We start from the raw sequence: 17043 nt of genomic DNA, 5'->3' as shown, positions 1-17043 counted from the left end.
CACTCCCAAGGACTAATTCCCTTCCCTGGGTAGCCTTGAGAGACTTCACCAATTTCCTGGTGAACACAGATCCAACCCCCTTGGATCTAGAAAACAAGGAAAAATCAATCAGGTATTAAGAAAAAGGCTTTTAATTAAAGAAAAGAAAAGAAAAAGAAAACCCTCTGGGAGAGATTAGCATACCAGCTGCTCTCACAGACAAGAGATTCCAAATACAGAGGATGTTCCCCTGGGCAAAAACTTAGTTACACACACACACACACAAAAATACCCAAATACCCAATTTGACTATTCCTCTAATTGCACAAGACAAGTTACAAAGAAATAAACATAAACCTATTTATTTCCTTCACTAATACTCACTACTTAATAAGAGGCTGAATTCTGGAGCTTTCCCACTCCGGTCCAAAGTGAAAACTGACTAGATAAAGGGAACTTCCCTCCTTCCCTTTGAACCATCTTGTCCTCCCATTGGTTCCTCTGGTCAGGTGTCAGCTAGGCTAGGTGAACTTCTTAACCCTTTATAGGTAAAAGAGTCATTAACCCTTAACTATCTGTTTATGACAAGGTACAAGAAAATATCTCTATTTTTTCCTCTGAAATATGTTTTTCTTCCAATTCTCAACACAGTTGTATCCATCAGGGCTGTAACCAGGGTTGGTTGAGGGGGCAGCTTCCCAGGGTGCAAAGCCAAAGGAGGTGGAAAAATGGACAGAGAAAAAAGGGAAGGGATAGAGTCCTGCAGCGGAACCAGGATCCTGTGGGTCATGTTATCATATCATACCATACCAGTGCAACCCTTTCTTCTGTGTTCCTGCTGGCAATGGTGCTGCCTTCAGAGCTGAGCACCCTTCCAACAGCCACTGCTTTTCAGCCACCCAGCTCTGAAGGCAGAGCTGTTGCCAGCAGTGGCGCAGAAGTAAGAATGGCAATACCATACCAAACCACCCTTACTTCTGTGCTGCTGCTGGTGGTGACTCTGCCTTCAAAGCTGGGCATTCATGTAATCTGCAGAATGGGATTTTACTTCTTTAATCCCACTCCTGTATCACCCCCGCAGTACCCACTCCCACTCACTCCCACATTGTTGATGAATTATTGTCTTCTTCCCACTATTATGTCCGTTGGTTCTCAGGACCCACGGTATGCTAGTACTGCTTCAGAATGCCCTGGGATTCCACACGTCCCACAAGAACTGCAATTATAACAGTGGCAGCAGGATAAAAATTCAACAAACAACGCGGGAGTGGGTGGAGTCAGAGTGGGTATTGTGGGGCAGGATGGGAGCTGGAATAACTATATAATCCTATACAGGGCTCTAGCAGGGGGCACTGATATGATTGCTCACCTCGAGTGCTAAAATGACTAGTTATGGCACTGGTATCCATTTTGCAAGCTCTTTCATGAGCATAAGAAATTCAAACAGCAGTATCTCAGCACTCTGCCTCCACTCACACATCATTAACCTTCCAGAGGAACGTCCCTGGAACATTGTGCTGCTGCTTGGGTGACTGTAGCAATGTGAGATTCACCGCTGCGGCACCTCCTGCTGGTTTCTCAGGGAATTAGCATCCACCCTCCGGAGCACCCTCTGTCAGCCGGTGTCTCGCTACTGCTGGGCCCCCATGTCCTTCCCTGGACTCCGGTGCCCCTTTCCACTGGGGTGTTTCCCCCCTGGCAGTACAACCCTCAGTCTCTGGGTCTCCCCTCCAGGGGGAACCCCCACCCCCATCTCAGCTCAATCATAAGCTACTGCCAGTCACCAACAAGACCCCACTCCCTGGGGCGGACTGCAGTATACGCCACTCATCATAGGCAAGGTTGGATTTTTACCTGCTGCCTCTGCTGTCCCCTGGAACTCTATTACCTGTTTGGACTTCCACTAGGCCGCAGCCTGGGGCGTTTCCAGGCCAGAGCTACCCAGCTCCCTTGGCCTTCCCCCAGCCCTGCTCCACTCCAGGTACCTTCCCTCAGCTCCCTGCAGCCAGGTTCCTCCCTCTCAAAGTTAGAGAGAGAGTCTACTGAGGGTCTAGTTCACAGCCTTTTTATAGGGCCAGCTGCAGCCTGATTGGGGAGCGGCCCAGCTGTGGTTACTTCCACGATCAACCCAGGTTTCCCCAACCATGGCCCTCTCCAAGGGCTATTTTAACCCTTCAGGGAGTGGGGTTACTGTCCTGCTATATCCCCCCCTCAAAATCCCACGCCTGTGGGAAGGGGGGTTCTCTAACCTGTGCTGCCCGGAGATGTCCCACCAGCCGCTCTCATCTTTCTTCAGAGTCTTTTAGCTTTCAGGACAGATCTTCCTGCTGCTGGCATGTTTTTGGAGCCCTGCCTCAGCCGTCCGACAGGCTTATTCCACCATCTCCAGCTGCTCACGCAGGCCCAAGTCTCCCAGGCCCTCTTCCTTCAGAGTCTGGGTTCTTTTAGTCCTTTGTACGTGGCACAGCTGGGCCTCAGCCTCTTGCCGAGCCCACTCTATCTGGGTTTCCTTACTGGAAAGTTGCCCTGCGATGGTTTGGATCTCGACCTCCTTTGGGGTCCCCTCTGTCCCGGCTACTGCCTTCTCCTATTCTGGCCCTTCCAGATGCACAGGCACCTCCTCTGTCCTCCACTCAGTTCCCCTGAGGGGGAAGTGCCTCCGAATATGTCTGGGTACCTGGCAGCTCCAGCAGGCAACCCACCTCCGTGCTTTCTGGGGCTTCCCATGTTCCCTTTGGGGTTCCGTCCCCTTGCCGGGACTGATCTACACCTTCCACGTCGGGCCTGGGCATGTCCACGGCATGTGGCCCTGTCGCCCACAGGCCCAACAGGTCAGCAGTCGCCTGGGTTCTTTCACCCGGCAGACTGGCTTTGAGACCTGTCCTGGTCCCAGCTTGGGATGCGGCGCCCTGCCCCCACCCCAATTGGGAAGTCCCATTTTAAATGTCCTATCTGTCGGCAGGTGTAGCAAGCCCTGCGCCCTGCCACAGGCCTCCTGGCCTTGGCGCTCCGCTGCTCAGGCCCTCCGCTGTCACCTCGGAACTCCAGCTGAAGGAGTTAGGTTAGGGCCTGCTGTCCCTCCACCAGCCAGCCCAATTGTTCATGGAGGCCCCACTGGACCTCCCATATTCCCTGTTGGGCCTCCCGGATCACCTGCAGGTCGTCTCTCTCCTTCCTCTGGGGCGCTGACCTTGGGGCCCAGCCTGGGATGGAACCTGGGGTCTCCACATAATAACCCCCAGTGTACCTGGGATCCATTGTCCCCTTGTCTTTACGTCTGGGCAATAGTCCCGCTATTCTGTCTTGTCCCTTGTATAAGGGGCGGACCGCAATTCCCTGCATTCTCCACCACTTGTAGTGATGCGAGACTCACCGCTGCGGCGCCTCCTGCTGGTGTCCCAGGGAATTAGCTTCCAGCCTCCGGAGCACCCTCTGTCAGCCGGTGTCTCAGTACCGCTGGGCCCCCATGTCCCTCCCTGGACTCTGGTGCCCCTTTCCACTGGGGTTCTGCCCCATGGCAGTACAGCCCTCAGTCTCGGGGTCTCCCCTCCACGGGGAACCCCCACCCCCTATCCCCACCTTGCCTCAGTCTTAGGCTACTGACAGTCATCAACCTGCCCCAGCTCCCTGGGACAGACTGCAGCATACGCCACTCATCGTAGGGAAAGTTGGATTTGGACCTGCTGCCTCTGCCTAGCCTTGGGCTGTCCCCTGCAACCCGCGTACCTGTTTGGACTTCCACTAGGCAGCAGCCTGGGAGGTTTCCAGGCCGAAGCTCCCTTGGCCTTCCCCCTGCCCTGCTCCACTGCAGGTACCTTCCCTCAGCTCCCTGCAGCCTGGTTCCTCCCTCTCAAAGTCTAGAGAGAGAGTCTCCCGAGCTCCTGGCTCACAGCCTTTTTATAGGGCCAGCTGCGGCCTGACTGGGGCACGGCCCAGCTGTGGTTACTTCCCCGATCAGCCCAGGTTTCCCCAACCACAGCCCTCTCCAAGGGCGGTTTTAACCCCTCAGGGCAGGAGCGGGGTTACTGCCCCGCTACAGGGTGACACATTAGCGTAAACACTTCACACAGTGACCATCAGTTATTGTTGAGGCGATAAGCATAATTAATGTTTGTGATAATCTCATAGGTCAGAAGAAGATATGGTCGTACATAGGTGCAGGAACTATGGGTGTGGGGGGTGCTTCAGCCCCACGAGGTTTGACCCAAGGCTCCACTCCCGACCCCGAACATGGGGTCCTGGATGCTGGGTCCATGCCCAGGTCTTTGCTAATGGCCCCACGCCCATGGTCAAATCTGTCATCCACACCCAGGGTTCTGCTCCTGGCCCCACACCAGACCCCAAAATGGCCCGAGCCTCAGCCTCCTTACCCGATCTGGGTCTCCCCCTCCCAGAGACAAGGCCCTGCTCGGGGCACTAGCTCTGGGGGAATGGGGTGAGAGGGGTAAGAGGGCTCGCTTTCAGCACCCCCACTATTAAAAGTGATAGAGCAACAGTGTGGTCATCTTTTTCTAAATCAGGTGCAAGTGAGAATGGGCCGGCTGCTGAGAAAAAGGAAACGGACACAAAGATGGATGATGTAACCTGTGGAAAAGAACCAGAAAATGTATTAGGTACAAGAAAATATCTCTATTTTTTTCTCTGAAATATGTTTTCTTTATAATTCTCAATACACTTGTATCCATCAGGGCTGTAACCAGGGTTGGTTGAGGGGGCAGCTGCCCAGGGTGTAAAGCCACAGGAGGTGGAAAAATGGACAGAGAAAAAAGGGAAGGGGGTAAAGGCCTGCAGCGGGATCGGGATCCTGTGGGTCATGTTACCATATCATTCCATACCCGTGACACCCTCTCTTCCGTGTTACTGCTGGAAATCGTGCTGTCTTCAGAGCTGAGCACCCTTCCAACAGGCACTTCTTTCTAGCCATCCAGCTCTGAAGACAGTGCTGTCACCAGCAGCAGCGCAGAAGTAAGGATGACAATACCATACCAAGCCACTCTTACTTCTGTGCTGCTGCTGGTGGTGACTCTGCCTTCAAAGCTGGGCATTCATGTAGTCTGTAGAATGGGATTTCTATTTACTTAATCCCACTCCTGTATCATCCCCGCAATACCCACTCCCACATTGTTGATGAATTATTGTCTTCTTCCCACTATTATGGCCCTTGGTTTTGCAGGACCCACAATATGCTAGTCCCACTGCAGAACTTGCTGGTATTCTACACGTCCCACAAGACCCACAGCCATAACAGTGGCAGCAGGATAAAAATTCAACAAACAATGCTGGAGTGGGTGGAGTGGGAGTGGGTATTGTGGGGCAGGATGCGAGGTGGAATAAACATAATCCTATGCAGGGCTCTCGCAGGAAGCACAAATATCATCGCTCACCTTGGGTGCTAAAATGCCTAGTTATGGCACTGATATACATATTGCTCTTTCATGAGCATAAGAAATTCAAACAGCAGTAGCTCAGCACTTTGCCTCCGCTCACAAATCATTAATCTTCCAGAGGAACGTCTCTGGAGAGTTGTGCTGCTGCTTGTGTGACAGATTAGCATCAACACTTCATACAGTGACCATCAGTTAATGTTGAGGTAATAAGCATAAATAGTGTTTGAGATAAAGTCACAAGTAGATAGGATTGTACATAGGTGCGGGACCTAAGGGTGTAGGGGGTGCTGTAGCCTCATGTGGTTTTACCCATGGCTCCAGTCGCGGCCCCGAATGTGGGGTCCCAGATGCTGAGTCCATGCCACGTCTTCACTGACAGCCCAATGCCCACGGTCTAATGTTTCATCCACATCCAGGACTCCGCTTCTGTCCCCATGTCAGCTCCAATAGTGGCCCCAGCCTCAGCCTCCTTACCCCATCCGGGTCTCCCTCTCCCGGATACAAGGCCCTGCTCCCGGCACTAGCGTTGGGGGAAGAGGGGCAAGGGAGTAAGAGGGCTGGCTTTCAGCACCCCCACTATTAAAAGTGATTGAGCAGCACTGTGGTTGTACTTTTCTAAATCAGGTGCAAGTGAGAATGAGCCGGCTGGTGAGAAAAAGGAAACGGACACAAAGATGGATGATGAAGCCCACAGAAAAGAGCCAGAAAATGTATTAGGTATGTCAAGGTTCCTTGCCCACTCTGAACTTTAGGGTACAGATGTGGGGGACCTGCATGAGAAGCTCTAAGCTCAGTTAACAGCTTAGATCTGGTCTGGCTGCCACCACTCCCAAGGACTAATTCCCTTCCCTGGGTAGCCTTGAGAGACTTCACCAATTTCCTGGTGAACACAGATCCAACCCCCTTGGATCTAGAAAACAAGGAAAAATCAATCAGGTATTAAGAAAAAGGCTTTTAATTAAAGAAAAGAAAAGAAAAAGAAAACCCTCTGGGAGAGATTAGCATACCAGCTGCTCTCACAGACAAGAGATTCCAAATACAGAGGATGTTCCCCTGGGCAAAAACTTAGTTACACACACACACACACAAAAAAATACCCAAATACCCAATTTGACTATTCCTCTAATTGCACAAGACAAGTTACAAAGAAATAAACATAAACCTATTTATTTCCTTCACTAATACTCACTACTTAATAAGAGGCTGAATTCTGGAGCTTTCCCACTCCGGTCCAAAGTGAAAACTGACTAGATAAAGGGAACTTCCCTCCTTCCCTTTGAACCATCTTGTCCTCCCATTGGTTCCTCTGGTCAGGTGTCAGCTAGGCTAGGTGAACTTCTTAACCCTTTATAGGTAAAAGAGTCATTAACCCTTAACTATCTGTTTATGACAAGGTACAAGAAAATATCTCTATTTTTTCCTCTGAAATATGTTTTTCTTCCAATTCTCAACACAGTTGTATCCATCAGGGCTGTAACCAGGGTTGGTTGAGGGGGCAGCTTCCCAGGGTGCAAAGCCAAAGGAGGTGGAAAAATGGACAGAGAAAAAAGGGAAGGGATAGAGTCCTGCAGCGGAACCAGGATCCTGTGGGTCATGTTATCATATCATACCATACCAGTGCAACCCTTTCTTCTGTGTTCCTGCTGGCAATGGTGCTGCCTTCAGAGCTGAGCACCCTTCCAACAGCCACTGCTTTTCAGCCACCCAGCTCTGAAGGCAGAGCTGTTGCCAGCAGTGGCGCAGAAGTAAGAATGGCAATACCATACCAAACCACCCTTACTTCTGTGCTGCTGCTGGTGGTGACTCTGCCTTCAAAGCTGGGCATTCATGTAATCTGCAGAATGGGATTTTACTTCTTTAATCCCACTCCTGTATCACCCCCGCAGTACCCACTCCCACTCACTCCCACATAGTGGGAAGAAGACAATAATTCATCAACAATTATGTCCGTTGGTTCTCAGGACCCACAGTATGCTAGTACTGCTTCAGAATGCCCTGGGATTCCACACGTCCCACAAGAACTGCAATTATAACAGTGGCAGCAGGATAAAAATTCAACAAACAACGCGGGAGTGGGTGGAGTCAGAGTGGGTATTGTGGGGCAGGATGGGAGCTGGAATAACTATATAATCCTATACAGGGCTCTAGCAGGGGGCACTGATATGATTGCTCACCTCGAGTGCTAAAATGACTAGTTATGGCACTGGTATCCATTTTGCAAGCTCTTTCATGAGCATAAGAAATTCAAACAGCAGTATCTCAGCACTCTGCCTCCACTCACACATCATTAACCTTCCAGAGGAACGTCCCTGGAACATTGTGCTGCTGCTTGGGTGACTGTAGCAATGTGAGATTCACCGCTGCGGCACCTCCTGCTGGTTTCTCAGGGAATTAGCATCCACCCTCCGGAGCACCCTCTGTCAGCCGGTGTCTCGCTACTGCTGGGCCCCCATGTCCTTCCCTGGACTCCGGTGCCCCTTTCCACTGGGGTGTTTCCCCCCTGGCAGTACAACCCTCAGTCTCTGGGTCTCCCCTCCAGGGGGAACCCCCACCCCCATCTCAGCTCAATCATAAGCTACTGCCAGTCACCAACAAGACCCCACTCCCTGGGGCAGACTGCAGTATACTCCACTCATCATAGGCAAGGTTGGATTTTTACCTGCTGCCTCTGCTGTCCCCTGGAACTCTATTACCTGTTTGGACTTCCACTAGGCCGCAGCCTGGGGCGTTTCCAGGCCAGAGCTACCCAGCTCCCTTGGCCTTCCCCCAGCCCTGCTCCACTCCAGGTACCTTCCCTCAGCTCCCTGCAGCCAGGTTCCTCCCTCTCAAAGTTGGAGAGAGAGTCTACTGAGGGTCTAGTTCACAGCCTTTTTATAGGGCCAGCTGCAGCCTGATTGGGGCGCGGCCCAGCTGTGGTTACTTCCACGATCAACCCAGGTTTCCCCAACCATGGCCCTCTCCAAGGGCTATTTTAACCCTTCAGGGAGTGGGGTTACTGTCCTGCTATATCCCCCCCTCAAAATCCCACGCCTGTGGGAAGGGGGGGTTCTCTAACCTGTGCTGCCCGGAGATGTCCCACCAGCCGCTCTCATCTTTCTTCCGAGTCTTTTAGCTTTCAGGACAGATCTTCCTGCTCCTGGCATGTTTTTGGAGCCCTGCCTCAGCCGTCCGACAGGCTTATTCCACCATCTCCAGCTGCTCATGCAGGCCCAAGTCTCCCAGGCCCTCTTCCTTCAGAGTCTGGGTTCTTTTAGTCCTTTGTACGTGGCACAGCTGGGCCTCAGCCTCTTGCCGAGCCCACTCTATCTGGGTTTCCTTACTGGAAAGTTGCCCTGCGATGGTTTGGATCTCGACCTCCTTTGGGGTCCCCTCTGTCCCGGCTACTGCCTTCTCCTATTCTGGCCCTTCCAGATGCACAGGCACCTCCTCTGTCCTCCACTCAGTTCCCCTGAGGGGGAAGTGCCTCCGAATATGTCAGGGTACCTGGCAGCTCCAGCAGGCAACCCACCTCCGTGCTTTCTGGGGCTTCCCATGTTCCCTTTGGGGTTCCGTCCCCTTGCCGGGACTGATCTACACCTTCCACGTCGGGCCTGGGCATGTCCACGGCATGTGGCCCTGTCGCCCACAGGCCCAACAGGTCAGCAGTCGCCTGGGTTCTTTCACCCGGCAGACTGGCTTTGAGACCTGTCCTGGTCCCAGCTTGGGATGCGGCGCCCTGCCCCCACCCCAATTGGGAAGTCCCATTTTAAATGTCCTATCTGTCGGCAGGTGTAGCAAGCCCTGCGCCCTGCCACAGGCCTCCTGGCCTTGGCGCTCCGCTGCTCAGGCCCTCCGCTGTCACCTCGGAACTCCAGCTGAAGGAGTTAGGTTAGGGCCTGCTGTCCCTCCACCAGCCAGCCCAATTGTTCATGGAGGCCCCACTGGACCTCCCATATTCCCTGTTGGGCCTCCCGGATCACCTGCAGGTCGTCTCTCTCCTTCCTCTGGGGCGCTGACCCTGGGGCCCAGCCTGGGATGGAACCTGGGGTCTCCACATAATAACCCCCAGTGTACCTGGGATCCATTGTCCCCTTGTCTTTACGTCTGGGCAATAGTCCCGCTATTCTGTCTTGTCCCTTGTATAAGGGGCGGACCGCAATTCCCTGCATTCTCCACCACTTGTAGTGATGCGAGACTCACCGCTGCGGCGCCTCCTGCTGGTGTCCCAGGGAATTAGCTTCCAGCCTCTGGAGCACCCTCTGTCAGCCGGTGTCTCAGTACCGCTGGGCCCCCATGTCCCTCCCTGGACTCTGGTGCCCCTTTCCACTGGGGTTCTGCCCCATGGCAGTACAGCCCTCAGTCTCGGGGTCTCCCCTCCACGGGGAACCCCCACCCCCTATCCCCACCTTGCCTCAGTCTTAGGCTACTGACAGTCATCAACCTGCCCCAGCTCCCTGGGACAGACTGCAGCATACGCCACTCATCGTAGGGAAGGTTGGATTTGGACCTGCTGCCTCTGCCTAGCCTTGGGCTGTCCCCTGCAACCCGCGTACCTGTTTGGACTTCCACTAGGCAGCAGCCTGGGAGGTTTCCAGGCCGAAGCTCCCTTGGCCTTCCCCCTGCCCTGCTCCACTGCAGGTACCTTCCCTCAGCTCCCTGCAGCCTGGTTCCTCCCTCTCAAAGTCTAGAGAGAGAGTCTCCCGAGCTCCTGGCTCACAGCCTTTTTATAGGGCCAGCTGCGGCCTGACTGGGGCACGGCCCAGCTGTGGTTACTTCCCCGATCAGCCCAGGTTTCCCCAACCACAGCCCTCTCCAAGGGCGGTTTTAACCCCTCAGGGCAGGAGCGGGGTTACTGCCCCGCTACAGGGTGACACATTAGCGTAAACACTTCACACAGTGACCATCAGTTATTGTTGAGGCGATAAGCATAATTAATGTTTGTGATAATCTCACAGGTCAGAAGAAGATATGGTCGTACATAGGTGCAGGAACTATGGGTGTGGGGGGTGCTTCAGCCCCACGAGGTTTGACCCAAGGCTCCACTCCCGACCCCGAACATGGGGTCCTGGATGCTGGGTCCATGCCCAGGTCTTTGCTAATGGCCCCACGCCCATGGTCAAATCTGTCATCCACACCCAGGGTTCTGCTCCTGGCCCCACACCAGACCCCAAAATGGCCCGAGCCTCAGCCTCCTTACCCGATCTGGGTCTCCCCCTCCCAGAGACAAGGCCCTGCTCGGGGCACTAGCTCTGGGGGAATGGGGTGAGAGGGGTAAGAGGGCTCGCTTTCAGCACCCCCACTATTAAAAGTGATAGAGCAACAGTGTGGTCATCTTTTTCTAAATCAGGTGCAAGTGAGAATGGGCCGGCTGCTGAGAAAAAGGAAACGGACACAAAGATGGATGATGTAACCTGTGGAAAAGAACCAGAAAATGTATTAGGTACAAGAAAATATCTCTATTTTTTTCTCTGAAATATGTTTTCTTTATAATTCTCAATACACTTGTATCCATCAGGGCTGTAACCAGGGTTGGTTGAGGGGGCAGCTGCCCAGGGTGTAAAGCCACAGGAGGTGGAAAAATGGACAGAGAAAAAAGGGAAGGGGGTAAAGGCCTGCAGCGGGATCGGGATCCTGTGGGTCATGTTACCATATCATTCCATACCCGTGACACCCTCTCTTCCGTGTTACTGCTGGAAATCGTGCTGTCTTCAGAGCTGAGCACCCTTCCAACAGGCACTTCTTTCTAGCCATCCAGCTCTGAAGACAGTGCTGTCACCAGCAGCAGCGCAGAAGTAAGGATGACAATACCATACCAAGCCACTCTTACTTCTGTGCTGCTGCTGGTGGTGACTCTGCCTTCAAAGCTGGGCATTCATGTAGTCTGTAGAATGGGATTTCTATTTACTTAATCCCACTCCTGTATCATCCCCGCAATACCCACTCCCACATTGTTGATGAATTATTGTCTTCTTCCCACTATTATGGCCCTTGGTTTTGCAGGACCCACAATATGCTAGTCCCACTGCAGAACTTGCTGGTATTCTACACGTCCCACAAGACCCACAGCCATAACAGTGGCAGCAGGATAAAAATTCAACAAACAATGCTGGAGTGGGTGGAGTGGGAGTGGGTATTGTGGGGCAGGATGCGAGGTGGAATAAACATAATCCTATGCAGGGCTCTCGCAGGAAGCACAAATATCATCGCTCACCTTGGGTGCTAAAATGCCTAGTTATGGCACTGATATACATATTGCTCTTTCATGAGCATAAGAAATTCAAACAGCAGTAGCTCAGCACTTTGCCTCCGCTCACAAATCATTAATCTTCCAGAGGAACGTCTCTGGAGAGTTGTGCTGCTGCTTGTGTGACAGATTAGCATCAACACTTCATACAGTGACCATCAGTTAATGTTGAGGTAATAAGCATAAATAGTGTTTGAGATAAAGTCACAAGTAGATAGGATTGTACATAGGTGCGGGACCTAAGGGTGTAGGGGGTGCTGTAGCCTCATGTGGTTTTACCCATGGCTCCAGTCGCGGCCCCGAATGTGGGGTCCCAGATGCTGAGTCCATGCCACGTCTTCACTGACAGCCCAATGCCCACGGTCTAATGTTTCATCCACATCCAGGACTCCGCTTCTGTCCCCATGTCAGCTCCAATAGTGGCCCCAGCCTCAGCCTCCTTACCCCATCCGGGTCTCCCTCTCCCGGATACAAGGCCCTGCTCCCGGCACTAGCGTTGGGGGAAGAGGGGCAAGGGAGTAAGAGGGCTGGCTTTCAGCACCCCCACTATTAAAAGTGATTGAGCAGCACTGTGGTTGTACTTTTCTAAATCAGGTGCAAGTGAGAATGAGCCGGCTGGTGAGAAAAAGGAAACGGACACAAAGATGGATGATGAAGCCCACAGAAAAGAACCAGAAAATGTATTAGGTATGTCAAGGTTCCTTGCCCACTCTGAACTTTAGGGTACAGATGTGGGGGACCTGCATGAGAAGCTCTAAGCTCAGTTAACAGCTTAGATCTGGTCTGGCTGCCACCACTCCCAAGGACTAATTCCCTTCCCTGGGTAGCCTTGAGAGACTTCACCAATTTCCTGGTGAACACAGATCCAACCCCCTTGGATCTAGAAAACAAGGAAAAATCAATCAGGTATTAAGAAAAAGGCTTTTAATTAAAGAAAAGAAAAGAAAAAGAAAACCCTCTGGGAGAGATTAGCATACCAGCTGCTCTCACAGACAAGAGATTCCAAATACAGAGGATGTTCCCCTGGGCAAAAACTTAGTTACACACACACACAAAAAAATACCCAAATACCCAATTTGACTATTCCTCTAATTGCACAAGACAAGTTACAAAGAAATAAACATAAACCTATTTATTTCCTTCACTAATACTCACTACTTAATAAGAGGCTGAATTCTGGAGCTTTCCCACTCCGGTCCAAAGTGAAAACTGACTAGATAAAGGGAACTTCCCTCCTTCCCTTTGAACCATCTTGTCCTCCCATTGGTTCCTCTGGTCAGGTGTCAGCTAGGCTAGGTGAACTTCTTAACCCTTTATAGGTAAAAGAGTCATTAACCCTTAACTATCTGTTTATGACAAGGTACAAGAAAATATCTCTATTTTTTCCTCTGAAATATGTTTTTCTTCCAATTCTCAACACAGTTGTATCCATCAGGGCTGTAACCAGGGTTGGTTGAGGGGGCAGCTTCCCAGGGTGCAAAGCCAAAGGAGGTGGAAAAATGGACAGAGAAAAAAGGGAAGGGATAGAGTCCTGCAGCGGAACCAGGATCCTGTGGGTCATGTTATCATATCATACCATACCAGTGCAACCCTTTCTTCTGTGTTCCTGCTGGCAATGGTGCTGCCTTCAGAGCTGAGCACCCTTCCAACAGCCACTGCTTTTCAGCCACCCAGCTCTGAAGGCAGAGCTGTTGCCAGCAGTGGCGCAGAAGTAAGAATGGCAATACCATACCAAACCACCCTTACTTCTGTGCTGCTGCTGGTGGTGACTCTGCCTTCAAAGCTGGGCATTCATGTAATCTGCAGAATGGGATTTTACTTCTTTAATCCCACTCCTGTATCACCCCCGCAGTACCCACTCCCACTCACTCCCACATTGTTGATGAATTATTGTCTTCTTCCCACTATTATGTCCGTTGGTTCTCAGGACCCACGGTATGCTAGTACTGCTTCAGAATGCCCTGGGATTCCACACGTCCCACAAGAACTGCAATTATAACAGTGGCAGCAGGATAAAAATTCAACAAACAATGCGGGAGTGGGTGGAGTCAGAGTGGGTATTGTGGGGCAGGATGGGAGCTGGAATAACTATATAATCCTATACAGGGCTCTAGCAGGGGGCACTGATATGATTGCTCACCTCGAGTGCTAAAATGACTAGTTATGGCACTGGTATCCATTTTGCAAGCTCTTTCATGAGCATAAGAAATTCAAACAGCAGTATCTCAGCACTCTGCCTCCACTCACACATCATTAACCTTCCAGAGGAACGTCCCTGGAACATTGTGCTGCTGCTTGGGTGACTGTAGCAATGTGAGATTCACCGCTGCGGCACCTCCTGCTGGTTTCTCAGGGAATTAGCATCCACCCTCCGGAGCACCCTCTGTCAGCCGGTGTCTCGCTACTGCTGGGCCCCCATGTCCTTCCCTGGACTCCGGTGCCCCTTTCCACTGGGGTGTTTCCCCCCTGGCAGTACAACCCTCAGTCTCTGGGTCTCCCCTCCAGGGGGAACCCCCACCCCCATCTCAGCTCAATCATAAGCTACTGCCAGTCACCAACAAGACCCCACTCCCTGGGGCGGACTGCAGTATACGCCACTCATCATAGGCAAGGTTGGATTTTTACCTGCTGCCTCTGCTGTCCCCTGGAACTCTATTACCTGTTTGGACTTCCACTAGGCCGCAGCCTGGGGCGTTTCCAGGCCAGAGCTACCCAGCTCCCTTGGCCTTCCCCCAGCCCTGCTCCACTCCAGGTACCTTCCCTCAGCTCCCTGCAGCCAGGTTCCTCCCTCTCAAAGTTAGAGAGAGAGTCTACTGAGGGTCTAGTTCACAGCCTTTTTATAGGGCCAGCTGCAGCCTGATTGGGGAGCGGCCCAGCTGTGGTTACTTCCACGATCAACCCAGGTTTCCCCAACCATGGCCCTCTCCAAGGGCTATTTTAACCCTTCAGGGAGTGGGGTTACTGTCCTGCTATATCCCCCCCTCAAAATCCCACGCCTGTGGGAAGGGGGGTTCTCTAACCTGTGCTGCCCGGAGATGTCCCACCAGCCGCTCTCATCTTTCTTCAGAGTCTTTTAGCTTTCAGGACAGATCTTCCTGCTGCTGGCATGTTTTTGGAGCCCTGCCTCAGCCGTTCGACAGGCTTATTCCACCATCTCCAGCTGCTCACGCAGGCCCAAGTCTCCCAGGCCCTCTTCCTTCAGAGTCTGGGTTCTTTTAGTCCTTTGTACGTGGCACAGCTGGGCCTCAGCCTCTTGCCGAGCCCACTCTATCTGGGTTTCCTTACTGGAAAGTTGCCCTGCGATGGTTTGGATCTCGACCTCCTTTGGGGTCCCCTCTGTCCCGGCTACTGCCTTCTCCTATTCTGGCCCTTCCAGATGCACAGGCACCTCCTCTGTCCTCCACTCAGTTCCCCTGAGGGGGAAGTGCCTCCGAATATGTCAGGGTACCTGGCAGCTCCAGCAGGCAACCCACCTCCGTGCTTTCTGGGGCTTCCCATGTTCCCTTTGGGGTTCCGTCCCCTTGCCGGGACTGATCTACACCTTCCACGTCGGGCCTGGGCATGTCCACGGCATGTGGCCCTGTCGCCCACAGGCCCAACAGGTCAGCAGTCGCCTGGGTTCTTTCACCCGGCAGACTGGCTTTGAGACCTGTCCTGGTCCCAGCTTGGGATGCGGCGCCCTGCCCCCACCCCAATTGGGAAGTCCCATTTTAAATGTCCTATCTGTCGGCAGGTGTAGCAAGCCCTGCGCCCTGCCACAGGCCTCCTGGCCTTGGCGCTCCGCTGCTCAGGCCCTCCGCTGTCACCTCGGAACTCCAGCTGAAGGAGTTAGGTTAGGGCCTGCTGTCCCTCCACCAGCCAGCCCAATTGTTCATGGAGGCCCCACTGGACCTCCCATATTCCCTGTTGGGCCTCCCGGATCACCTGCAGGTCGTCTCTCTCCTTCCTCTGGGGCGCTGACCCTGGGGCCCAGCCTGGGATGGAACCTGGGGTCTCCACATAATAACCCCCAGTGTACCTGGGATCCATTGTCCCCTTGTCTTTACGTCTGGGCAATAGTCCCGCTATTCTGTCTTGTCCCTTGTATAAGGGGCGGACCGCAATTCCCTGCATTCTCCACCACTTGTAGTGATGCGAGACTCACCGCTGCGGCGCCTCCTGCTGGTGTCCCAGGGAATTAGCTTCCAGCCTCCGGAGCACCCTCTGTCAGCCGGTGTCTCAGTACCGCTGGGCCCCCATGTCCCTCCCTGGACTCTGGTGCCCCTTTCCACTGGGGTTCTGCCCCATGGCAGTACAGCCCTCAGTCTCGGGGTCTCCCCTCCACGGGGAACCCCCACCCCCTATCCCCACCTTGCCTCAGTCTTAGGCTACTGACAGTCATCAACCTGCCCCAGCTCCCTGGGACAGACTGCAGCATACGCCACTCATCGTAGGGAAGGTTGGATTTGGACCTGCTGCCTCTGCCTAGCCTTGGGCTGTCCCCTGCAACCCGCGTACCTGTTTGGACTTCCACTAGGCAGCAGCCTGGGAGGTTTCCAGGCCGAAGCTCCCTTGGCCTTCCCCCTGCCCTGCTCCACTGCAGGTACCTTCCCTCAGCTCCCTGCAGCCTGGTTCCTCCCTCTCAAAGTCTAGAGAGAGAGTCTCCCGAGCTCCTGGCTCACAGCCTTTTTATAGGGCCAGCTGCGGCCTGACTGGGGCACGGCCCAGCTGTGGTTACTTCCCCGATCAGCCCAGGTTTCCCCAACCACAGCCCTCTCCAAGGGCGGTTTTAACCCCTCAGGGCAGGAGCGGGGTTACTGCCCCGCTACAGGGTGACACATTAGCGTAAACACTTCACACAGTGACCATCAGTTATTGTTGAGGCGATAAGCATAATTAATGTTTGTGATAATCTCATAGGTCAGAAGAAGATATGGTCGTACATAGGTGCAGGAACTATGGGTGTGGGGGGTGCTTCAGCCCCACGAGGTTTGACCCAAGGCTCCACTCCCGACCCCGAACATGGGGTCCTGGATGCTGGGTCCATGCCCAGGTCTTTGCTAATGGCCCCACGCCCATGGTCAAATCTGTCATCCACACCCAGGGTTCTGCTCCTGGCCCCACACCAGACCCCAAAATGGCCCGAGCCTCAGCCTCCTTACCCGATCTGGGTCTCCCCCTCCCAGAGACAAGGCCCTGCTCGGGGCACTAGCTCTGGGGGAATGGGGTGAGAGGGGTAAGAGGGCTCGCTTTCAGCACCCCCACTATTAAAAGTGATAGAGCAACAGTGTGGTCATCTTTTTCTAAATCAGGTGCAAGTGAGAATGGGCCGGCTGCTGAGAAAAAGGAAACGGACACAAAGATGGATGATGTAACCTGTGGAAAAGAACCAGAAAATGTATTAGGTACAAGAAAATATCTCTATTTTTTTCTCTGAAATATGTTTTCTTTATAATTCTCAATACACTTGTATCC

The 17043-nt window shown here is 53.0% G+C and overlaps 1 protein-coding gene across 11 annotated transcripts in view; it reads left to right on the top strand.

Moving 5' to 3' along the window:
• Nucleotides 1–17043, top strand: part of LOC101951133 (rootletin-like) — a 152720-nt gene that overhangs the window by 65288 nt on the left and 70389 nt on the right. For all 11 annotated transcript variants that reach the window (XM_065579132.1, XM_065579135.1, XM_065579131.1 and 8 more), the window contains 5 exons: nt 4500–4592; nt 5991–6083; nt 10693–10785; nt 12184–12276; nt 16881–16973. In XM_065579132.1, coding sequence (XP_065435204.1) covers nt 4500–4592; nt 5991–6083; nt 10693–10785; nt 12184–12276; nt 16881–16973 — 465 coding nt within the window. The remainder of the gene's footprint in view (nt 1–4499; nt 4593–5990; nt 6084–10692; nt 10786–12183; nt 12277–16880; nt 16974–17043) is intronic.

The sequence above is a fragment of the Chrysemys picta genome, unplaced genomic scaffold (assembly GCF_011386835.1).
Source record: "Chrysemys picta bellii isolate R12L10 unplaced genomic scaffold, ASM1138683v2 scaf105, whole genome shotgun sequence".
Classification (NCBI taxonomy): domain Eukaryota; kingdom Metazoa; phylum Chordata; order Testudines; family Emydidae; genus Chrysemys; species Chrysemys picta.
The sequence above is the reverse complement of the archived record's forward strand: the minus strand, read 5'-3'. Positions and strand labels throughout refer to the sequence as shown.